This window comes from Artemia franciscana, chromosome 7 (assembly GCF_032884065.1).
Source record: "Artemia franciscana chromosome 7, ASM3288406v1, whole genome shotgun sequence".
Lineage (NCBI taxonomy): Eukaryota > Metazoa > Arthropoda > Branchiopoda > Anostraca > Artemiidae > Artemia > Artemia franciscana.
The window spans coordinates 18,443,275-18,469,841 of record NC_088869.1 but is presented as its reverse complement, the minus strand read 5'-3'; the positions used below and the strand labels follow the sequence as shown (position 1 = coordinate 18,469,841).

Sequence of the window (26,567 nt, the reverse complement as noted above, 5' to 3'; positions counted from 1 at the left end):
TGAAGCAACTACCTCCACTCCTTCTCCCTCTAGAGGGCTCTGACCTTTGATGACCTTTAAAAATATGTGTGTTATAAAAGTGAAACCTTGCAAAATAGGTCTTCTGCTTAATTGAACTACAACAAAATTGTTCTCAGCTCCATAACTTTGTTTGGTTTCATTTTATAAGGTTTTAAACATATGCAAATATGTTTCCTAGATTTTGAAAAAAAAACATTGATATGGCTCAAAATTCTACTCAAATAACAGGAATTGCATTTTCAGAACTGAAGGCAGAGAAAAAACAACTAGTAACCAAAAATTAAAGGTAAAATGTTGTTTTGTCAAAATTTCAATAGGTATAGACCTGTCATGTAGGCAAATTTTAGGGCCCTCTAGAGGGAGAAGGACTGGAGGTGGGCACTTTAAAATACCTTACCCCTTACCAGGACATACTTTAGCTTGTAGACCCATCCCTGAAATTTTCATTTTCCTAACCTAAACCCTTTCCAAGATAGCACAAAGACTATTAACTAGAATTTTACCATTTTCCATATGTGACTCTACTCTTCCAATACATTTAATAGCAAACAAATAACACCAATGAAATCAAGCAGTCGGCTAGTATAATTCATTGAGAAAAGGCCTAACCTATATAATTCAGGCAATATATATTTGACCTTTTGGGTGGGTAGGCTACTTCTAAGTAGAACACTTTTAGGAATAATACAAGAAACTAGACAGTTTTAGAATTTTTAAGCTATTTTCAGAAGCTTGGAGTTTCCATATAAAGTGGCATACTACTACACTAATAGGCCTACTGGTAACAATGCAACTGAAATATCCTACTAAAAATTATATTTTCAGGATTAGAGCCTATGAAAGATACTAAAAACCCAGACTTAGAGTACTAAGGATGCTAAAAGTGGAATCTCATTCCTTAACTGGTTTCATAGAAAACTTACACAACCACAGAAACTTACAACCATTTGTACATGTGATAGCAGCCAATTGGTTGCTCTGCTACTTTTCCATTTTGCGGGTACCAGATTAGAATTGCTATTTGTTCTTTCTTAGAAACGTCTTTTGTCTTGTCAGCAAAAATAGCAAAGTAACTAGCTGATTTTACTTCTGAAATAATGTTTTGGTGCAAGGCATTTCCTATCAGTGTAGCTGCATCATCTTGGTACTGATGACTGCAATAGTGACCATATTGGCACTGTAACCTGGCCTTCAGCTTGTTGTTGCCTTTAGACATCTTCATCAATTCAACCAAATTACCCAGGTTTGCAGATGTTTCTGATTTGTCATGACCCCATAAACCACAACCTTGGTGGCCAAGAAGGCAAATATCATGAAAAATGTAGATCACATGATCTCTATTTTCCAGAACCTTTTGATGTCTAGATTGAACTAAGACATTTGCTATAGATCTTGAAGTATCAGTACTATTTGCCTTAAATTCAGTCCATACTGACATACAATACCTATGCCTTTTAGGGCCATCATGTTGCTTTAATAGAGCAGAACTGTCTTTCTGCTTGCAAAATTCTGACTCAATCAAAGTCCTTTTTCTAGCAGTTTCTCCAACCCTTAGAGTCCCCATAGAAAAATGGTGGCAAGCAAAACGAAACACAGAATTCAAGTTTTTTAAGTATTCAATCCATTCATAATTCTTATAGTAATGGGCTCTGAATTTCCTTCTGTTATAAGTGGAAGCCAGATATCTCTCAAGAATAGGTTGAGCTGGTTTGTTGTCACATGTTGTAGAGATATTGGAAAGAGGTTTTTGACTGCTACTGCTACAGGAAACCACAAGAGGTTCAGGGATGCAAACCCAACTTTCATATTGACCTGAGCCTTTTATTGTTCCACTTGTTTCCAGAAAACTGTCACAGGTGGGGAATTTATCCCCACACTGGACACTTTGAGTGCTGACACTAATGCCAGTTTTTTCATTTTTCTTCCATATTTTCACCATGAAAAATCCAAAGTTTTTTACTGGTTTTCACTCATAGTTTGATTACGAAATCTTCACAAGAACAAAAAAAAAGAAATACTAACCAGTTGAAGCTTAGTTTTGAATGAACCTTATTCAAAAATCACATTTTTGGTCAAGGATTGGGTAATAAAATGGCATAGATGCGCACCTAGACATTTCAAAACAAACCTGCCTCCTAATGGTAGACTTAGGGTGGTACAAGAGTGGGAAAGACAGAACATTTCAAAACAAGGTCATCAAAAAGTAACAGTGCTATTTAATTGCTGTGAAAAAACAAAGAACAGGTACAACAAATAAAGACAAACTGTTAACCAGTCTTGCTGGTTTAATATAGCACATAACTAAACTAGAAAATAACTGTGAAATATAAATTAAAGCTCATTTTCAAAGTCTAGGGGGGGCTGTAGCTCCAGAATTTTTATTGAGGGGGGCAAGAGGGGTCCATATGTAGAGAGTCAAGGGGCATGAGCTATATAATAATTTTTCTCCAAATTATTGAGGGAGCAATAGCCCCCCTCCCACGCCAAATACCACCACTGCTCTTGTGAGTGGACATACAACATTAATAACATGCTTTATACTTTACTTTTACAATTAAGGAAGGAGGCAGTATCTATACTCTTTTCTTTAGTGACTTCTGTTTGTTTCAATTGTGATTTTCATATGTAATGAAAGCTTTATTTGTTTTAATATTTATTTATTTATTTATATTAGTGCATGTTGTATGTTTGTTTGCTTTGATTGCTTATTTGATTTCTGTTCATTTTGTGTATCATTTATGCTGCAATAGTAAAACATTTTTGTTTATTTTAAGCTTGATTTGCAGTAGCAGTAGTAGTAGTAGTAGTAGCTGTGAATAGTAGTGATAGTAATAGTAGGAGTAGAAGTAGTAGTAGTAGTAGTATGTGCAGTAGTAGTAGTAGGAGTAGCAGTAGTAGTATGTGTAGTAGTAGGAGTAGGAGTAGTAGTAGTAGTAAGAGTAATAACAAGCCACGTTCTGTTGGTAGAGTTTCAGTTTTCATTGACAAAGCTTACTTAAACCATTAGTTATTATGAATGGTTGGATTGTTTATTTTTCAAAGACAATAATAATTAAAATGTACTTAGGAGGGGGGTGGGGAGGGGAAGGACTAGGTCAACTAATTTTCAAAAAAAGTTCCAGCACCTAAGTTAATTTGTTATTATTAGACATTATAATTTGTAACCTGCTCAGTACCTTTGCTTGTTTTTACACCTTGTTTATATCAATGTTTCAAAACAATCAGAAATAATTGAGAGTCCTATTTATCAATAAAATTGTTTCTTTTTTCAGGAAGTGGTAAAAGTCAAGTAATTAATACATAATGGTATCTCAGCTACTAGAAGTTTTTCGTCAAGGAGTGTGGGCTTCTTTGACGGGGGGTTATTTTTATCAGCCTCAAAACAATGCATTTTCAAATTTAGCTCAACTCTATACATGGATAATCCTTGTAACTTTACCTTTTTGTATATATATGGTGAGTCATGCAAAATCATTATTCTTGTCTATTATGAAAGGCTCATATTGAGTCTTGTGCATACATTGTTGAAGTTGCAAGAGAAACATTTTGTATTGGACACTAGTCCAAATATTTTATTAATTTAGCTCAACTTTACACATGACAGTTCTTGCAACTTTACTGTTTATATATATATATATATATATATATATATATATATATATATATATATATATATATATATATATATATATATATATATATATATATATATATGGTGAATTTTTTTTTCTAGGTCTTACCCCCCACAATTTTTCATTTCCATGTAAAAACACTACTGGGTAAGTATGAACCTTTTAAAGTAATATTTAAAGATAGCTCAATGGCCAAAAAGATTACAATACAGATATCATTATTTAAAACTGATCATATTTAATGTAGAAGTCTATTTACTCAAAGAGTTTAATTGATGCAGATAAAATTATTCAGTAGTATAGAAGTAATTGTCTGCAACTTTATTTGCATCATAATAGTGATATTATTTTTCTTTAATTTCAAATCTAATTTAATTAATTATCTGTTATAATATCGAATATAGTGACGCGAATAATATAAATATTGTCACACTTTTTATCCATACTATAGGCCTAATAAATAAATAACAGTAATAATGAGGGTAATACTGTAGAAATATAGATTAATACTGTGAAAATATAGTTTAAGTTAGTCAGTATAGTTAGTAGTGACAATTTAAGTACAGTGTATTGCATATTGCACAATTATTAGATGCAGAATGAAGAAGTCAGATGTCGATTGTTGACAGTGTTTCCTTTTTGCCGTCAGGATATAACTTTCGATGAGTTTGGACCACTTGTAGTAGGAACTGCAACTGACTTTCGTCTTTGGTAATGTTTCCTATTAGTTCTTGAGCAAGAGCCACCCCCTTTCGGAATGATCATTAACAACACTGATTGACATAACTGTCTCTGCTGCATGGATATAGTCTTCTTGTCCGTCATGCAAAACAGGGCCATGGACTTCGCTGAAAAAAATGTTTCAAATTTCTTTTCTTTGAATGTTTTTGAAGTCCACAGATATTTTCTTTGAATGTTCATTCATAGGCTGTTCTTCTTCAATGAGTTTTACTGCTACCACCATTTGTTTCTTTGTGTCGTAATCTATGGAATCGTCAAAAAATGCCAGACCTACTGTTTCTGGAGATAGATACCACAAATGGTTGGCCATCTTCATGGACGTCACTCTGGAAATTTCTGAATTAATTGCCGAAGAGTCCAACAGTGATATTAATAATTGATAATCATTATATGGTGCACTAGCTGGTTTCGGAGCTGTCATCTACGCTCTTAGATAAACACGTGCTGCGAAGATACACACATCTTGCAACCCCTTTTCTTCTTTCTCACTCAAATGAAATTCCCCTCTGAACATCCAAATTTTCAGACTGTAGATGACCTTTGACAGCCATCGTGCATGTTGTGTAACCCCAGGTGCCATGAATCGAATTCCCCTCTCAGGAACTGAGCCCAGAAAGATTCTAACTAGCTCCAAAAATTCTCTATAATCATCCCTTGGTTGACTTTCTCTAAGATAACCCTTAGCAAACTCAGTGGTACTGTCCTTGATATCTTGGACTGACGTAGATACGGCATCGCTTGACATTCCTGTTTCAAACCTGGATTGATCAACAAACATCCAGTACTGTTGAAAACGAGTGAATATTGGAACTTGAGGAGCAGATGTTGATCCAAGACAAACTTGAAATACAGCACCAATGAGCAGCTCCATGACGTGATGCCTGCATGCAAGGGACAAAAACTCCTTACCAATCTTCTGTTCCAATAGAACACACGCTCCAGCCAGTCGACCAGTGTTGGAGCTGGTTGTGTCAAAGCACATTGCACGGATGTTTTCAGTGATGCCCCAGTCTTCTATTGCAGAGTATACAGCTGATGCTTGGGCTTCACCTGTACCACTGGTCAGTTTTGCAACTGTTAATAACTGGGAGGCCCCTTTTCCTGAAACTATGACAGGTAGTCGATCAACTTCCTCTTTGCTTGTTAAGCCAGCAATGAGCTTGCCATCCCAGTGGACTGTACGTTACCTTGAAACTCGGCTTTCAAGGCGGCTGACTGTACGGACCGGTGTTTCATTCTTAATCGACGAATTGAGTTACGATTAAGAGCTAGATCAGTGATGTTATGTCCCAAACTTTTGGCAGTTTCACTGATGACGAACATTGCTTTACGGTCAGACATTTTGGTTCTGTCTAACGTTGCTGCAAGTTGCGGAGTTATAACTACTTTTCTACCTCTCTGTCTTTTCTTGTGTTGGTCCTGCCTTGCAGCTCACAGTATCATTATCACTATTGCCTGTATCTTCTTCATCACTGCTAGATGACAATATCATCTCCATCATTTTGCTTTTATTTTGTCCCTTTTCTCTTTCTTTGCTGGTCTGTTGTCTTGCTAATATCTTTTCTATCCTTTTTGCAACTTGTTTCTCTTTTCTGGCTAATGTTTCATCCCTACCAACCATTGCTCCCTTTCTACCTTTTTCTCTTTGAGCCAGTAAAAACTGTTTATCTTCTGGTATTTTCATTATGTTTATGGCATTCGCGTGAGCGATATCAGAAAGGTCGTCCATCTTACAGAGAAACTCTGCTTCTCTTGATTGTTGTTTAACTGACTGTTTGTTCTTTGTTCTGACTGACCTTTGTTCTTTTTCAATAAGCGCCATTCTTCAAATAACTTCTCTAGTTTAGTTCGGCAATTCTGCACATCTCTATTTGGAATCCTGGTTTTATACAAAATGTAGCTATTTCTTTGATAGTTGAAGTCGAAGGTTGTCTAATTGTTTCACCCTTTTCCAGGTGGTTATGTAGAAATAGACCAAGTGCCATACGCATGGATGGTAATTTATTTCCATTTAGTTCAGTCACAGTGCTCCCAAGAAGATAGACTCGCGTCTGAGACCTGGTTAATGACGTCATTGCATCATTTGACATCTATAATAGAACAATCATATTTGTAAACAGTATGTCAATGGCAATGGCACTTGAAAATGTGTAATTTAATATCAAAGATATCAATTGATTTTTTTAAACACAGTTGAACTAGTCTTATATTATAAAATGAAAAGTATTCAACACATACCAGAATTCTGATGATAAGAGCTTTGTAAATACAGTATATGGATTAATAAAATGTAAAAACTGTTAATTAATATTTTTTAATTTAAAAAACATGTATGCTATTGCAAAGAATCTTAAACTAGTTTGAATTTCTTCATTTAAATAAGTAAGACTGAACCAGGCTGATATTTATTGCTTACATTGGAAGATTAACATAAACTGTGTTTTTAAACAATATGCCTAAACTTTGTATTTTGGTATTCAAGACATTAATGTTATTGAGCTACCCCTAAATATTCAAATATAAGGGTGAAATTTTGCATGGTGTATTATTTCATGTACCTGAACAAAATTAAGGGGTATGAAGGTAATATTTTCAAACTTGAAAAATAAGCACCACCGAAATATATATATACTCTTGAAGTTGCAAGAGAAACATTTTGTGTTGGACACTAGTCCATATTGTTTTCTTTATAGATTCATTTAACCTAGTTTGCTTAGATGGCAGTGCTGCTCTAGCAGCTCTAATCTTTCAAAGAGGGGAAGGGCTAGAAATTATATTATATTAGAAATTAGCTGTATAAGGTTTGTCCCCCCCCCCATAATACTTTGCTCTTCATGTTAAAGTTTTTTTTAGTATTTTGAGAAAAGTTTCTTATAATAATTAAATTACCTTTGTGTTTCAGGAGTTGCTCTTAAAGAATTGGTCCAAAGATTCAAACTTTAGCATAAAGGACCAGGTATTGAGAAGGGGGTAAACCTCCCTTCTCCATATAAACAATAATTTTTGTTTTGTTTTGAGTTTTATTATTGGTCCTTACTTTCAATTGAAAATACTTGTTGTTTTTTTTATTTAATTTCGGATTGTTCTTTAAATAATGCCTGGAAATCAGGCTCCCTTCCATAAAAATTCTCTCCCATCACAAAAAACTCCTCTGTGGAAAGTTCTTCTTGCATAAAATATTGCCCCCCCCCCTGAAAAATTCCCTCTGGATAATTCCATCCTTGCTGAAACTTCCCCTGTAAAATTTTTCATGGGCAATTCTGCCTGACAATTTTTTTTAGCATACTTTCATTTTAATACTTTAATTTCCAATCGTTTTTTAAATTATGCTGGAAATCCCCACTTCCATGAAAATTGTTGTTGCAAATTCTCCCTCCCCAGTGGGAAGTTGCTCCTATGGGGAATTTTTCCATGGAGAATTTCTACCATATAAAACTCTTCCATGGAGAATATCTCCTTCCCCCTCCTACAGAAAAATCCTCCAAATAATTCGAACTCTGCTGAAAATTCCCCCTGGATAATTCTGCTGGAAAATCTCCACATGCAAAATTGAGTCACCAAAGAGAAAGTAAGACAAATAAGAAGAATTTCAAGTTAAGAATTCTGTCAAATTCCCTAGTGTGAAATTTCACCTGAAATATTCACACCTAGAAACTTTCCTTACCATAGAAAGTCCATTTTTCACTTGGAAGCCCACCCTCAGCAGAAATCCCCCCCTGAAAAATGTTTGCATACTTAGCAACAACAAATGCTATATGCAAAACGATGGGCAAATTTCCTAGCTTACAACCTTTTCTCCAAGGGCCTTTGGGGGGTCGTGTTCCCCAAAGGCTTAGTTATTGGATCTTTCAATTATGCTGAATAAAACGGCTATCTCAAAGTTTTGATCGGACAACTTTTGGGGAAAGGGGGTTATGGAGGGACTAGTTGCCCTCCAATCTTTTTGGTCACTTAAAAAGGGCATTAGAACTTTTAATGCCCATTTGAATGCGCCCTTTTCCAGTCTTGTAGCATTATTGGCTGGATACAATCAACCCTGGGGGAAAAATAACAAATAAACATGCACCTGTGATATTTTTTCTGGCAAAAATACAAAATTCCACATATTTGCTGAAAAGAGCTTGAAACCTCCATATGTATGGTTCTCTGATATGCTGAATCTACTGATGTGATTTTCATTAAGATTCCTTGACTTTTTGGGTGTGTTTCCCCCCTTTTTTTCGAAAATCAGGCAATTTTTCTCAGGCTTGTAGCTTTGGATGGGCAACCCTAACTTAATGGATGTGATATGTTTGAAATCAGCATAATAAGCTAATTCTTTTGATGTAACTATTGATTTCAGAATTCTGTTTTTTAGAGTTTTGGTTTCTCTTGAGCTGAGTTGTTCCTTAATTCTAATCTATTTCCACAACCTGTTTGAACATCTGCTCGTTTTTCCTAGCTCTTATAAGTTTGGCTACTCCTAAGCTGCAGTTTATGGAATTATTAGAATAACTTGGTAAGAAATACAACTATGCCGGAATGTCATCCAATTTATCAAATTGTGGCAGTATGAAAGTCACCTTTTATCTGTAAATGTCCCAAATTTTCTTTTTGCTATTGTCGTCCGAACTTCTTTCATTCGCTGAAAAAGAGAATAAAACTTCAAACAAACACAGAAAATGGACTTTTTCCTTGGCAGTAAAAGCAGATTCACTTAGTTTCCCATTCCCCCTCAGGGGCGCAGATTGGGTTTTGAGTTTGGGGGGGGGGGAATATAAAGAATGTGCCAACCAAATCTTCCAGTGTGCCAATCAATACTGACACATAAGGTAAATTAAACTGAAAACAAGCTAAATTCTAAGGTGTCAGAGCTGTATGTTGACACCTTGTCACCTTTCAAGGTGACAAAAGAAACAAGGGTCAATAGCTCATATGACACTTATGGCAAGATCAGAAGAGCCAACATTTCGCAATGTTATTGCAGTGATGTTTTTTTGGAGGCTACCATGATGCGCACCACTGCGTGGGATTTCTGCCTCTGAAGCCGAATAGCTTTTTCTATAATTTTTAATTGCTTTAAATCCATTGCTTGATTTAGCCCCTCCTAAGGTTGTTGGCCCATACTATAGCAAATTCCAGATTTAATTACCATAAAACGTGATCCAATCTGATATTTTTGGTAAATTGTTAGTCAAGGCCAGACATTTTAAAAAAGGTTTTGAAATTAAATTAAAAAATAATACTACAAATGGCAGAGCAAGAAAAAAAACTTGTAATAAAAATTGTCTATTTAATGAATTGAACCTACGACTTTTGGAGTTGAATATCAACACCATATCCACAGCGCTGTGTAGGCTTGCAATGAGAACTTTTTTAAATATTTGTTTGAATTTTTTCGAATTAACAGTCTCTCCACTCCCCCCCCCAGATAGTCGAATGGGGAAGTGACTATTTCTAATTTAATCTGTTCTGGTCCCTGACACGTCTGCAAACTTTCATTGTCCTAGATTATCTGGAAGTATCCGAACTAGCAAAAGCAGGACAGACAGACAGAAATTGCGATCACTATATGGCACTTGGTCAATGGGAAAGTGCCATAAAAAAGTTGTCACCTTTTAAGAAAGCCTACTGACTACATGCAATCTCTATAATGAGGCGTAATCACCTACCTTTTTGCAAAAGAGTATGATCTCTTATGAGCTCCCAAAGACCAATTGACTTATCTAGTCCCTCCTCTCCAAGGGAACTGGTGCCTTCCCTATTACACCGTTTCATCATTTTTGAATTAGCTATTGGCTGATGGCATCTTGCCATCGTATCAATTATTTATATTAGATTTTAAAAATTGAGATTAGACATAGGCTTCTCATAATAGAAGATGGCATACAAAGTTGGTAAGAAATCTATTTTTTCTTGTTATCGTAATTGCTTTGTCTTGCTTGTTTTATACATTAAAGATCACTAAAAGTTACTGAAATGTAGAATTGTCCTTACATAAACACATAAGAAACCTATGAAAAATAATTTAGAGCTTATTTTTTTTCTGTTAGGTCATTCGTTTTTGTTGAAATTTGGGATTGGTTTGGATGCTCAAGGCTGAATTGGCCCAAGTTATGTTAAGAATTGAATATTCATCTCCTCATGCATTTTACTGACTTTCTGAGATTGGGTTTGACTACTCATTGATTCCTTTTTTAACATTTATTTTCAGAGTAGTTTTAAGCAATTTTTTTTTATAGTTTGATGCTACTGTTGAAGTATGGGCCAGCTATGTTGCAGCAACTACTGTTTTTTTTACTGTTGTTAAGTTTTTGAATTGGCAACTGCACAAATTATTTGATACTAAAGAAATCATAGAAGAAATTCCTGGTGCCAAAGAAAGGTAAAAGATTTTTTGGCTTATTATAGTTAGAATATTTATTGCTAATTGTATCTGCACACAGGAAGATGGTGTTTCACCCCCCCCCCTTCCACGTAAAGATTTGCCCAACAGACTGATCCATTGGAAATGATGACGGGCATCCCTGTGCCAAATAAGTAGTTCTAATTCTTTCTATAGCCAAGTTTTAGTCGTTTTTCTTGAACATGACTTTCCTGTATTTGTTTGTTTTTTGGTTGTTTTTTTTTTTTATTTTTTTTTGGTGGGGGGGGGGGGGGTCATACTGTATCTTTTCAAAGATATTTTAGTGTCAAAGTAAGTCCAATTCCTAACAACGATTTCTACTAAACTTTTGATTTGATTTGTTTTTTGAAGTTGAAGGGTTTTTATTTGTTGTATTCTCTTGTCAAAACAAAGAATCATCATTTGTAATTTTCATTTTTTGGCCTTCTTACTGACATTATATAACTGTTTGCGTTCAAAAAGGTTTTCTTTTTTATGGTTTTTGAATTTTTGTAATTCCTTGTTAATATATATGCAAACATTTTTGCAAATGCTAGTTTTTTGCAATCTTTTCAAAAAATTTGATTATTGAAGCTAGTCCGATTTCTAACAACGATATGTACTAAGCTTCAAACTTTTAATTTCCTTTTTTAAGGTTTTTGAATTGTTGTAATCCCTTGTTAAAAATACATACAAATGTTTTTGCAATTACCAGTTTTTTTGCTCTTAATGCATTTAATGTCTTTTCATAGCGTGTCTTTTCAAAAACATTTGATTATTGAAGCTTCCCCGATTTCTAACAACGATATGTACTAAGCTTGAAAATTTTGGTTTTCTTTTTTAAGGTTTTTGAATTGTTGTAATTCCTTGTCAAAATATCGAATCGTCATTTGTTATAATCGCAAATTTTCGTTTTTTGGGCCTTCCTACTGACATTATATAAATGGGTGCGTTCAAACCTGTAAGCTTAATCACCTAGCGAGGGGATTTTATATATATAAAAAAAAAACTAATTTTAAAATTTTCAGGCATTTTTCTAGTTTGAACTAAAACCTTAAAATTATTGCTCAGGCATCGTAAATATTTTTACATAATAACTACAGCGATTCTAAACTGAACATCAAATTTTTCAACTTTTTTTCGTGTCTTAAAATGACATTGCTTATATTTATAAGAAAATAAATTCGTTAATGATGTTTTTCTAACAACGATTTCTACTAAGCGTCAAACTTTTTTTTAAGGTTTCTTGAATTTTGTAATTCATTGTTAAAATATATACAAATATTTTTGCAATTACCAGTTTTTTGCTCTTTACGCAATTCAATATTTTTTCATGCTAAGGGTATTCAAATATATTTGATTATTACCACAAGTCCGATTTCTAACAACGAATTCTACTAAGCTTCAAACTTTTTTTTCTTTATTAAGGTTTTTGAATTGTTATAATCCCTTGTCAAAATATGTGCGAATATTTTTGCAATTACCAGTCTTTTGCTCTTCAAGCAATTCCATATAAACTTCTCCATACATGAAAAACTTCAATTTTTTCACATAAGTGTGATAAGTGTCATGTCAGAACCTCTGGAAATTTTTTTACATTATTTATATACTTTACGTTACATTCTATCCTCTTATCGCTGGTTAACGCTACGCTGACAAGGTGTATCCACAGGCAATCTAACTGCCTATACGCAATGAGCTTATGTAACCAAAGCGTACCAATGTTCGCCTTCAAATCCATTATTAGATGAGATTTACGATCAGATGTTCCGCTTCAAATTGAAGTGTTGGGCGATAATTTGATTAAACAATGTATTGATGTTTTGATTTTCTATATTTGTTATATCGATTTCGATATTTTTGATCATTTGTTTGCTCAAATTAATTAACTCTTCGTTTTGCTAAAGTTAATTAACACAAATTGTAATTAAAGAGTATTTTGCACGATTTTTTTCCAAACATTGAATACTATAAAAACAATGACAGCTTCGATGATATGAATGGTTACCACAAAAATCTGGGTTTGAAATTTCATGGGTTCAGTCTCCAGATAAAGAAAAAAAAACTACTGGCTATTTTCGGCTATTAAAAATCAGCAGAATTTCAATGATTTCCCCTGAGAATTGTTTGTGCCTTTGAGTGATTAAACAGAAAAAGAGCAGTTTTTCAATTGAAAGTAAGGATCAGCATTATTGAAAGTAAGGATCAACATTAAAACTTAAACGAACAGAAATTATTACGTACGTGAGGAGGATACCCCATCCACAATACCTCGTTCTTCACGCTAGTCATTTAGAACGTTCAAAAAATCTATCTTATTCTAATTTAAAGAACCTTGTGTTTCATTTGTTGTTCGTAAAGGATTGGGATGCAAATTCATACTTTAGCATAAAGAACGAAGTATTTAAGAGGGGGCATCCCCCACATCCCACCACTGATAATTTCCCCATAGAAAATTTGCCAAATAAAAAATAACAAATGCTATGCATATACAATAGGCAATAGACTTTTGAATTAAGTAAAAAAAAACACATTTTTTCAACTGAAAATAAGGAACAACAATAAAACTTAAAACAAACAGAAATTATTCCGTATTTGAAAGGCGTTGTTCCCTACTCAACACCGCGCACTTTACACTATAGTTTGACTCTTCGTCACAGCTCTGCATTTTAAAACAATGAAAACTTTAGCGTAAACAGCGAAGCGTTGAGGAGACGACAGTCCCTATTATATACGGAATAATTTCTGTTCGTTTTAAGTTTTAATGTCGCTCCTTACTTTTAGTAAAAAAAATTCTTTAATTGCTGAACGTTTCTCAGCTGATGCAGGTTCAAATTTGGCTCACCATATATGAAAAAATAAAACAAAATTTGCATATTAATTTTGGGAGATTTATTCCGTATATGAAGGGTTGCCCCTCCTTATTACCTTGCTCTTTACGCTAAAGCTGTTAGCACTTTTAAAAAAGCTTCCTATTCTAATTAAACGACCCTCGTGTTTCAGTAAACGCTCTTAATAAATTGGAACGAACATTCAAACTTTGGCGTAAAGAGCAAGGTATTAAGGAGGGGGACACCCTTCATATATGGAGGGGGTGATTCCGCCTGAAAAATTCTCCTTAGCATTCTTTCATTTGAATAAGACTTTAATCTCCTATCGGTTTCTCGATCATTACAGAAATGTCCCCTTCCGTGGAAATTATTTCCCAGAAATCGAAATACGCGGAAAATAGCCCCTGGATATTTCCGCCGGAACGTCTCCACATGAAGAATTGGCAGAAATCGTAATACTTCCGGGCCGGCACTGATGTTTCAATAACATAGTATTTGTTATTAAAATGCATATAATAATCAATACTACTACTACGCACACTCCTCTTCCATCCCAATGTATTCAAAGCCTCCCTCTTTACATCCTCCCTGGAAGCTCCCATTTCCTTTGAATCTTTCTTTATGACATCGGTCCACTCCAACTGCGAATGACTTGCTTTTCATTTAGTCTTAGATGGTTGGCCGAAAAGGATAATCTTTGGAAACCTCCCATCCTTCGTCCGCAGAACGTGCCCTAGGCATCTCAAACTTTTTCCATTATAGCCCCAGAAAGCGAGATTGAACTACACTTTTTGTACGACCTACTGTTTGAAATACTGTCAGTCAGCCGGGTACCCAGAACATTTTCTTCCGGGCCATATATGACCACTGTTAAGTCTGTAGCTTCCAATATTCTAATCTTGGTTTGCAGACTTATATTCCTATTCTTCCAAACTTTTTTTTAACTGTGAAAAAAATACCCTGAGCCTTGGCTATTCTACTTTTAACATTTTCACTGCTCCCACCATCTTTGCTAATAATTAAATAAAAAAAAAAGTTTTTTTAACGGAAAGTAAGGAGCGGCATTAAAACTTAAAACGAACAGAAATTACTTCGTGTGTGAAAGGGGCTGCTTCCTCCTCAACACCCCGCTCTTTACGCTAAAGTTTGACTCTTTCTCTTAACTCTACTTTTTAAAACAGTAAGAAACTTTAGCGTAAAGACCGGGGCGTTGAGGAGGAAGCAGCCCCTTTCATATACGAAGTAATTTCTGTTCGTTTTAAGTTTTAATGCCGCTCCACTTTCCGTTAAAAAAACTTGGTTTTTTTATTTAATTTCTGAACTTTTTGAATCAGTGCATGTTTTGATTGTGGCTCTCCGCAGATGAATAATAAAAACAAAATGTGCATTTTTTTTTTTTTTTTTTTTTTTTTTGGCTAAATGGCTTTCTCATAGTTTTGTTTGAATGATTCGAGAAAAAGGAGCGAGGGAGGAGGCCTAGTTGCCCTCCGATTTTTTGGTTTCTTAAAAAGGCAACTAGAACTTTCAATTTTTTACGAATGTTTTTGTTAGTAAAAGATATACGTAACTTATAAATTAGCTTACGTAACGAATTTTTTGTATTCTCATGTTTTTATTACATATATGAGGGAGTTCACCCCCTCTTCAGTACCTAGCTCTTTACACAACAGCTTAAATTTTGTCCCATTTCATTAAGAATGACCCTGAATCACAAAAACCGTAGAATAAATAGTTGAAATTACTGAAAATACTTTAGCGTAAAGAGCAAGGTATTAGGAGGAGGTGAGCCCCTCATATGCGTAATCATTTCTGTTCGTTTTAAGTTTTAATGCTGCTCCTTACTTCCAGTTGAAAAAACTTTTTCATATTTATTTTTTCATTGTTTTTTTTTAATAATGCTAGAAAATCCTGCGCTCTCTTCATGGAAATTTTCTTCCCTCATGAAAAATTCCTCGATGGAAAGTTCCCCCAACATATCCCCCTCTTCTCAGCCCCTCCTTCCAACCAAAAAACCCCTTGAAAACGTCTGTACACTTCCCAATAACCATCACTATATGTAAGCACTGGTCAAAGTTTGTATCTTTTAGCCCCTCCCACGGGGACTGTGGGGGAGTTAGTCGTCCCCAAAGACATAGTTATAAGTTTCTCGACTACGCTGATAAAATGGCTCTCTTAGAATTGTGATCCGTTGACCCTGGGAAAATAATTAGCGTGGGAGGGGGCCTAGGTGCCCTCCAATTTTTTTGTCACTTAAAAAGGGCACTAGAACTTTTCATTTCCGTTAGAATGAGCCCTCTCGCAACATTCTAGGACCACTGGGTCGATACGATCACCCCTGGAAAAAAAAACAAATAAACACGCATCCGTGATCTGCCTTCTGGCAAAATCTTATGGTGTGATTTTCGTGACTTTTGGGGGTGTTTCCCCTATTTTCTAAAAAAAGGCAAATTTTCTCATGCTCGTAACTTTTGATGGGTATGACTAAACTAGATGAAACTTATATATTTAAAATCAGCATTAAAATGCGACTCTTTTGATGTACCTATTGGTATCAAAATTCCATTTTTTAGAATTTTGGTTACTATTGAGCCGGGTCGCTCCTTACCACAGTTCGTTACCATGAACTGTTTGATACTGTCAATGTAAGTCAAGCAGTCCACCTGATCAATTTTTTTGTTACCAAACGCCACCTTATCACCTTCACTTATTCCTAGCCTTAGTTACTTAGTCTTCTTAACATTTATTTTCAAACCTATTCTAGCACCCTTAACTCGCAAAACCTCTAGAAGCTCATTCGTTTTGCTCACGTTTTCATCTAGGATGCTTAAATTATCAGCATTATTTCGGTTCAAGAGATTCTTTTCCTCCCCATTTGATTCTATGGTCTCCTATTGCCTTTCCTGTGCTTCTTAAGACAAAATCCATCAAAATGATCCATATAAAGGGGGATACCATACAAGGATAAAACCTTTACTAAAGTTCTTCTATCAACAGAATCGAACGCTTGCTTATAATCTGTAAAACTGAGGGCTAAAGCGTTTCATAACTCAGGTACTTCTCAATTATCAACCTAAGAGTGAAAATTTGGTCGACACATCCTCTACCTTTTCTGAAACCGCGCTGTTCTTCTCTTATAATTTTGTCTACAGCACCTCTCAGTCTAAAAAGTATCATATTACTAAATAATTTGCTACCTATAGAGACCAGACTAATGCCTCGATAATTACCACACTCACTTTTATCACTTTTCTTATATAGAGGTTTAAGTAAGGTTTTCCTAAAATCGCTAGCTACTTCTCCTTTTTCAAAAATCATATTCATAATCTTCAGTAACTTATTTCTAACCTTAGAGCCGTCATATTTAAGAAACTCATATACCACACTATCAGCACTGGAGCCTTATTATTTTTTAATCCTTTTAGTACTGTCGCTAATTGTTCCTCACAAAACAAATCTTCCTTCACATCTAGGGTATCACAAACTTTTTCTTTTTCTTCTATATTTTTTCCTGCAACTCTTTCTCCGTTTAGCACATTCTCAAATGTTCTCCCTATCTCTCTTTAACTCTTTCCTTATCACTAATTGTGATCCCGTTCCTATCTTTGAATGGGACAAGTCCAGATTGACTACTCCTTCTCAATTTATTAACATGCCAACACAATATTTTACTAATATACCGTTTAGCTGCATCTTCCAGATCCTCGGTAATTTTATCCATGGAATCCACTTCACACCCCCTTAGTTCATATTTAATGCTTTCTCCACTTTCTTTACATTCCTTTTGTTTTCGTATGATGTATTGCTCAGATAATTCTTGTACAGGCCCCTTCTCCTCTCTATTAAACATAAAGCCTTATCACTGATATTCTTAGCTTCAGTCCTAACTGTCTTCCCTAAGACACCATCAGCAACTTCGCAAATTGTTATCCTAAAATAATTCCGTCCGTCCTCTTCCTTATCAAATTTTAAACTCTCCAGTTTAGTGTTCAACTGTTCCTGAAAAGTTACTCTCAAATTCTCATCCGGGAGTCTGCTAATATCATATTTATTCGGGAGGTAATTACCTTTCTGAAATTTCAGCCTTAAAATTAACCCTATACACTAACAGATGTTTATCTTTCCTTTTAACATCTGTGACAACACTCCTATATACCCTAGTATCTTGTGTTGATCCTGCCAGTCGTCGGTACAATAACGTAATCAATAACTTCATATCAATAACTTCATCAATAACGTAATCAAATCAACTTCAAGATTCGCAATAGTCTGTAGCCATTGCTGTTTTCTTTTCCTACGCCCAATTTACCTAGGATAGGATACCATCTATCCCTGTTTCTACCGATCTGGGCTTTAAAATCCTAATACAACACCATATTTCTACCTGGGACCCTGTATTTGCTCCTGTAACGGTAAGTAAATTTCATCTGAGTCACTAGCATATCCGTCAGTCGGCTCTACAGGGGCGACTGCTTTTTTGGTCATCAAATGAGCAATTAGTATTCTATTATTAATATCTTCCCAGCCTAAACATGATATAGCAGCTTCCTTATTCATTTTGAGCCCTATTCCGTGTCTATGTACCCCATCCTTCCTGCCTGAGTAAACAAATTCTATATCACCTGATCTCATGCTTCCTACCCCTGGGGTACGAGTTTCTGAAACTCTTGATAAGGCCAGTTCGAATTGTCTGAATTCGTTCGTCAAAATGTCGATACAATAATTATTTTTTTAATGTCAAAACATTCCAAGTACTAATTTTCATGTTCTTTAAATGATTGAAATCATTTTGGCCTCAGGAAAAGCAATGATACCAGATACCAGCGCAGGATGGGGACCAACACATCTTCCCAAGTCTATACCGAAGCGCTGAAGTCGGCTTAGAACCGGACAGCAAGAAGTCCCTGGGGCCTCCAGTATGAATGGAGCCTTAGCGGAATTCTAGTTCCATTCTTTGTCACAACATGCTTTTCAGCACTTGATATGCTCTTCTATCAAGAAGAGTCGAAATCCTGCACAGGCAGTCCCAAGCCTATTATCTCTGCTCATTATATATTCATGACTACAAATATTATGCTACTACGGCGAGGCAACCCATAGTAGTTAAATTAGCTTGGGAAAGATTTTTCAGCCCGAAAATGCCAACCAAAACAGGCCAAGCCTAGAAAAATTATCCATTAGTCAGAATCCTGTGCGAATGATGTATCGTTATAAACTAGTTTTTTTTTCACTAAAATTAAAGACCTACATTAAAACTTTAAGCAAACAAACTTCTTCCATATATGGGGGGGGATTCCATCTCTTAAGCCCCTCTCTCTTTACGCTAAAGTTTGACTTCTTTCTCGATTCTTTAAGAGAGACTTCATAAACATTAAGGCCTTTTAGTTAGAATAAAAAGCTTTGTCAAAGCAATAGAGACATTAGTATAATGAGCAAGGGATTTAGGAGGGTGCAACCCCACTCATATATGGACTAAGTTTTGCCTTTTTTAATGTTGTTCTGTACTTTAAGTTGAAAAAGCTATTTTTTTTTTCAATTTGAATTATGTTTGCTAATCAGATCATGCCGAAAAATTCGACTCTCTCAAGGTAGTTTCAGGCACCGTCCCCTCTCCCCACTCTGAACCCACCGACACTCTCATAACAGGTGATTGCAAATTAAAAAAAGTTTATTGTTCTTATTAAACGGCCATTGTGTTTCAGGAGGGGTTCTTAAGGAATTGGGACAAAAAGTTAAAACTTTAGAGTAAAGAGCAAGGTCGTGAGGAGGGGGAAACCCCTTTGATATATTTGATAATTTCTGTCCGTTCAAGTTTTGATGTTGCTCCTTACTTTCAGTTGAAGAAGCTTTTTTATAATTTAATTTCTGATCACTTTTAATAACACTGAGAAACCCGGCTTCCCCCTCCTTGAAAAATTCCTTCACCCACGTAAAAATTCCAGTTTGGAAAGTTGTTTTCATGTAAAAATGCCCTCCTCCTTTTCCAGGGAAATTCCCCCAAGACAATTCCATTCTAGCTGAAAATTCTACCTAGAAAATTTCTTGCAAATGATCGGGGGTGAAAAATTGTTCTTTTCACACTTTCATTTGAAAAAGACTTTATTTCTGATTATTTTTAAATTCATGCCGGTAATCCCATTCTTGGTGGAAAAGTTTTGCTTCAAAAAGGCAGCAAAATGGTGTTTTCTTCAGCAAAGGTTTTTTTTTTGGGGGGGGGGGTGGGGGTAAAAAAGAAACTTTAAAAAAACACATCAAAAATGGGAAATGATATCTACTCCCTTTCGATTTTTGGGAATATTTCTGGTCTACGCTGTTGTTATGAAAGTAAAGAATAACGATTTTTTAAAAATAAAAAATACGTGTCAAACGAGGCATGTTCAATGTCGATAAAAACCAGATAAGAACAGAAACGTCTAACAATAAGAAAAAGGGATTACGACTAATCAAGTGAAGAACAGAAGGCGAAAATTATAATTTATTGTATTTTAGTAAAACTAAAAATAATTAAAATCTAACCTGTATTAGGCTGGACTTATTACCTGGATTTGGTTGGAGTAGCTTTAATACATTTGGTTTGCTTTTTTTGTGTGGGAGGGGGTTCAATTGTTTTTTTCCTTTAAAAAAACGTTGTTTCTAGTTTTCTTATCTCTTCTTTCATTATTCTTGTAGTTCCTATTTTCTGATTTCGCATTGCTTTTGTTTTTATTCTTTTGTTGTATTAATATAAGCTAATAAATAAATCTTAAAAGGAGTACAACTAAATTGAATATGCAAATCAAGCTTAGTACGAACACAAATATTTTACTCATAATTTAAACCCAAAACAAACAGAAACTAAATAAACGATCATAGAAAACAAACATACAACATGTACTAATATAAATGAATAAATAAACCTTAAACGAATAAAAACTTCAATTAAATATGGGAATCAAGGTTGAAACGAACAAAAATCAAGTCAAAGAAGAGTATGGGTACTGCCTCCTTCCCTAACTTTAAAAGACTAGAACTTACTGCGTCATTGGCGCTTTGCTGAAAATGACGCTATTTTACAAACATTTTTTTTCGTGCTTATTACAACATTGAAAATAAAAAATGAAATTACAGTAAAATCGAATTTTGAACTGATTTGCTTTTCGGCAGTTGATATCATTGTATATCAAATATTTAGTTTAACCTTATTTCTTCCCCAGACCGTTCATGACAAAGTTACTTTTACTACAAACAAGAATTTAGCTACTGCCTTTAAAACTTTAAAAATCTAAAGCCTACTGTGTCATTACATAAAAAAAAACTAGTTTTTTTAACTGAAAGTAAGGAGCGACATTAAAACTTGAAACGAACAGAAAATACTCCGTATATGAAATGGGTTGTCCCCTCCGCAATCCTTGCTCTTTACGCTAAAGTTTTTAATTGTTTTAAAAGTCAGAATTGTGGCAAAGAGTCAAACTTTAGCGTAAAGAGCGAGGGATTGCGGAGGGGACACTCTTGCGATCACATTCTAGGACCACTTGAAAAAAACAAATAAACACGCACCCGTGATTTGTCTTCTTGAAAAAAATACGAAATTCCACATTTTTGTAGATAGGAGCTTGAAACTTCTACAACAGGGTTCCCTGATACGCTGAATCTGATGGTGTGATTTTCGTTAAGATTCTATGACTTTTAGGGGTTGTTTTCCCCTATTTTTTAAAATAAGGCAAATTTTCTTTTGCGATTCTTTTAATGTAGCTATTGATATCAAAACCCGATTTTTTAGAATTTTGGTTGCTATTGAGCCGGGTCGCTCCTTACTACAGTTCGTTACCACGAACTGTTTGATTAGTGCTTCAGTGAAAGCGCATTATATTACAGACATTCTCTTTTCCAATTATTACACCATTGAAATGAAAATACATATTACACTTTTCGAATTTTACTTTTTCAATTTTGTTTATTCAATTCGAATTAAATTTTTAGCCTTCTTATAGTATATTAAACTCTAAATGCATATTAATTTTGTTCAATACCTTTTAGCTATTAAATGTTTCTCCTTGTACCATAAAAATATTACTTTCGACGAAATAATTTTCCCTGAACATTTCCCTGAATATCCCTGAACACAATCGATTCCAATCCGGTTTTTCAGCCTGTTGGTAAAATAAATTCTGACTGTAAAATTATTGGTAAAATAGAATTATTGGTAAAAATAAATAAAAAGCTGGTAAAATAGATTCTGACTGTAAATTATGTAATATATGTAAAAACAAGCTGTTGGGGCCCCCCCGCGCGTAAGTCGTTACGCGCCATATAAGTTACGCGCCAATGTAGTTCTGTCCCTGTGTCCCACCTGTGAATATAGATATATATATATATATATATATATATATATATATATATATATATATATATATATATATATATATATATATATATATATATATATATATATATGTTTTTAACTACGTAAAACTTGCGAATATACAACATTCTTCACTGTCCCATTGTTTGTGCATATGTCCCTGTCGTCATTTGTGTCCCAGTGTCCCGGTCTGTAATTTCTCTTTGAGTGTCCCGGTCGTCATTTATATTCCCTGTGTCCCGGTGTCCCGGTCGTCATTTGTGTCCCGATGTCCTGGTCTGTAATTTCTCTTCGAACATTCCCTGTGTCCCGGTCGTCATTTATATTCCCTGTGTCCCGGTGTCCCGGTCGTCATTTGTGTCCCGGTGTCCTGGTCTGTAATTTCTCTTCGAACATTCCCTGTGTGCCGGTCGTCATTTATATATCCCCCTGTGCCTCCGGCTTCCCCTTTGTAGTTGTGTCCCTGTGTCCCGGTCATCATTTATATTCCCTGTGTCCCGGTCGTTATTTGTGTCCCGGTGTCCCAGTCTGTAATTTTTCTTTGAGTGTCCCGGTCGTCATTTATATTCCCTGTGTCCCGGTCGCCATTTGTGTCCCGGTGTCCTGGTCTGTAATTTCACCAATTGACAAACATAACGTCAGTCGACAAACAACTTCATAACGACATACAGTTCAATCCTTATAATGACGTCAGTCGACAAACATGACATCAGTCGACACACAAACATGACGTCAGTCGACAGACACACAAACAAACAACTTATTTATATATATATATATATATAGATTAATTTAACTAAAATAAACAATGAATTAAATTTAAAAATTGAATTAAAAATTTAAGACTTTTGACTATTACAAATTTATTTTTTGGAATGCACTCTTCTGCATAAAGATCATTTTTGTCCCAAGTGTTGTTAATTAACATTACATGCGTATGTGCAGTGTTCTATTGATTTAGTGGTAAGTGATATACCTCTTTTGTTATTGCTATCTTTTCCCCTAGCTTTGTTGCATAGAAAAAAACAGTCGTAGAAGGCTGGGAGAGCCTTCGGGTATTTAGTTCGGATATTTGATACCCATGTTAAGTGAACAACTGATCAATTGACAGCCAATTGTTTCCTTTGTAGCTAGTGTATTCCCTCTAGCCCGATTCAGCCTCAGATAAAAATGTCAAGATAACCATTTTATTTAGAACGAATTAAAAGTAAAAAATGTGTTCCCCTTGGGCCAACTTGATGTCCGCTGCCTCAGGACAAGGGGATCAAAACATTCGTAGAACGTTTCGGTAGACAGACTAGACATTGAACTCAAAATTATACAAGTATGTGTTGTCTCTGTATTCTGAAGGCCCGTAATGAGACCTTTGGACCTTATCTCTCTCTTAGAGGGACCAAGTGTCTAATTCCCTCCTCTATCCTCAAATCCAGTGTATATAGACATGTTACACCTCTTTCAACTTATGATCCTCAAGAGGATCATTTAGGGAATATTCCTAAATGACCCGAAGTTAGAAAAATGCCTAATGATTTTTGGAATTTTTGTCACAGTTTTGGCCACAAGTTCTAACGTGAGTGTTGTTAAACCTGTATGCAGCCTACATTCTCTAGAAGACGAGTGCTTTCCTTCCGTTTGATGTGTCCCAACCTTCAAAGTTTTTGCAGTTTAATTCTGTTGAGGAAAGTGTACTTGATCTTGAGACTTTGGAGAAGATTCACGTTGAAGATTTAATCGTACTAGGTAATACCAGCAATGTGTCGCAGCAATTTTGTTGCGAAAGTACCGAGGTGGCACTCATCACCTGTTCTAAAAGTCCAGAATTCAGAGTCATGGGACTCTGGTAATAGAGATGATGAGCGATTTGATTTGTCTCCCTTTGTTGCATTATAAACAAGTTCTTGTTCCTCCAAATAGGTATCAGAGATTTTAAAACTTGGAGTTCGGTAGTCCCGGGTGACTCTTGATGCTTTTAAAGGGGCTTTTGTCGGAGATATGTAAGCCACCAAGGTAAGGTGAATTCCTCGACTTGCTCCGTATTATTACCTCTGAGATGGAAGCTGAGATTTACATTGGAATAAGGCTTTAGTGAGCTTTTGCGTTCAAGCTGTTGATGGTCATTTCAAAGAGGCTGTTGGTCGGATAGATGTTGCGAAACCGAGAGCGAAAACTTTGACGGGGACCGGCAATTTGGCTCATATATTTCGTGGATGTTTTTTGGCAGTAATCTGTTGGAATACATTGTTGCACAATTAAAGATAATTTAAGAATGGATAAAAAATCAATATATTTAAGTAAATTAGGAGCAAAGCCTGTCAGACGACAAGTATAATAAGAAAAAAAAATATACTAAACCGCCTTTAGTCAAATATCTTCTTATTACTCTATAAATGCAAATTTTACTCTAAAAAGAATATATTAGAATAACGCCAAGCGTGGGGCGTGAATCCACAACCCCTGATTAAAAGTCATATCAGTACTATGGTTTACTGACTGACTTCACAGGGCTTGATTTATTGTTTATTTCTTAGAGTTTACGGGCATAGCCAATTATGTAACGTAGATGAATGGTTGAGTAAAAAAAAAAAACAGAGATAAAAAAGAAATCACTTTGTCAAACAGTTGCGCCATTATAACCTTGAATCTTATTAGATTTTGGAACCTCACATTATTTCAAGAAAGTACAATAAATTTGGATTCAGACATTCTACCTGATTAACCTCAAAGTAACCACAACAAGTTTGCAATAGTAATTTACTGCATAACCTCTTGTTCCTTTATTATTATTATTATTATGTAATTTCAGTTGCATTGAAGAAGGGGAAAATTTAGAACTTAAAACTTTTGCATCAGTACCGGAAGAAGAAAGGGATGGATTGGAAAGAAATGGAGATTCATCCCCCAGTGAACAAACCGATGGACCCTCACGAGAAAACATCGTTGAAGCCACTGTGCATCAAAAAAGTTCTAGCCAAGACGATTTTGGGGAGACAATGAAGATAGACGAAAAAAGTAAGTACTTTCTGATTGTGGTACTTAGCTAGGCAGAAAGGAACTCTTCCCAAAACTACTAAAAAGCAATTGAATCAGAACCAAAGGCATGGTAACTAGTGATTCATCTATGAGCATAAAATGTGATGACAACGACGTGGAATAAGTGGCCCATTTCAAATATATTGGCAGCACCATCGAGAATACGGGATCCACAGCCAAAGTAGTCATCGACCGAATTGGACAGGCTAGCAGCACCTTCAACAGTAGTGTTCCGTTTCCATTCATCTGTGGGCAATTATATTGTGGGCAATAAGTTCTATCATTCCCCACTTTGGTGTAGAAGCCACCAGCAAAACAAACCAAGCCATCACTGGGAGTACTTTTTGCCAGGGCTTGAAGGGTGTTGTAGAAGTTGTCCCTCGGTGCATCGTCAGCGTCGTTTGTTGGTGCGTAGTATGCTACTATTTCGTTTGTGGGGATCTATTTTTGGCTTTTTAGGGAGCATTATAGCAATATCCGCTTTTGTTCCTTCTTGATGTGGACGTGAAGGATAATTTTTACCCTGTATCAAGATTTTTTTTTACCTGCCCCAGTTCAACGCACCTCAAAGAGTGCTAGTAGATCCAGGTTATAATTGTCTATTTCTTTCATAACTTGTTCTGTTTCTGATAGTTGGACCACGGCTCTGACATTACAGAAACCAAGTTTGATGGCATATATTTTTTTGAAGAATCAAGCTTGGGACTGGGCGTAATAAATTATAGACGGAGTGATTAATCTCTTTAAATTTTAGACTGAGGAAAACATTACATAATCTCTTCTTTAAATAAAGCACATTAAAAATTATACTGGTAATAATACTGGGACCCCGTTATAGCAGCTACAAAAGTGCCCTCGAGTTCCTAAATTCGCCCACTGTGTTGGAGATGATCTAATCGGATGCACGGTGTAAGAATAGGATTCGGAAAAGTGATATAAGCAAACCACAAACACAGATCAGTTTCCCGAGCTGCCACATTAATCAGCAGACTTACTAGGAATTAGCAGACTAACCAGGCATCAAAACAAACTACAAACTGTCAAGTGTCGTAAGAAACGATTTGCTAACTCCTTTGTGACCTATTTCGATAGTGCATTTAATAAGTGACGCTTTGTTTCTTTGTAATTGTGAAAGTGGCATAATTTAGTGTTCTATTTTTTGGGTAGCACTAGCTATTTAAATATATGAATACGAAATGCCCGAAAAGAAAGGAAGGGCTCCCTAAGGAATTTATACGGGATCGGGGCAAACCTTCTCTTTTTGAAGAGGGAAATAGTTTAGGATTTTCGGCCGTAATTGTCAGATTTTGTCAATGTATCATTCTATGTTTATTTGGTGAAAATAGAGTAGTTTAATCTTATTCAAAAAGTAGCACATACGATTAAGCAGCCTTGTATCTCTAAAGCTTATAAGTATTTTCATTGGTGTTGATTGCAAGACTAAATCAGGAATGCTTGGAAAAACCCGAAAATTTTGAATTTTTTTTTTGGTGAAATGGCCGAAGTAGAAGCTTTAAACCAGGGATGTCCAATCTAGGACCCACGGACCGTACTGCTGCTTGCATGAGATTTTTGTGCCGCCCGCTAGCCATTTTCACTCCAAGAAATAT

The 26,567-nt window shown here is 35.4% G+C and overlaps 1 protein-coding gene across 2 annotated transcripts in view; it reads left to right on the top strand.

The window, feature by feature from the left end:
• Window positions 1-26,567, top strand: part of LOC136028933 (pecanex-like protein 1) — a gene marked incomplete at its 3' end in the record, with an annotated part of 90,201 nt that overhangs the window by 822 nt on the left and 62,812 nt on the right. For both annotated transcript variants that reach the window (XM_065706913.1, XM_065706914.1), the window contains 3 exon segments: window positions 3,294-3,477; window positions 10,616-10,758; window positions 24,731-24,936. In XM_065706913.1, coding sequence (XP_065562985.1) covers window positions 3,325-3,477; window positions 10,616-10,758; window positions 24,731-24,936 — 502 coding nt within the window.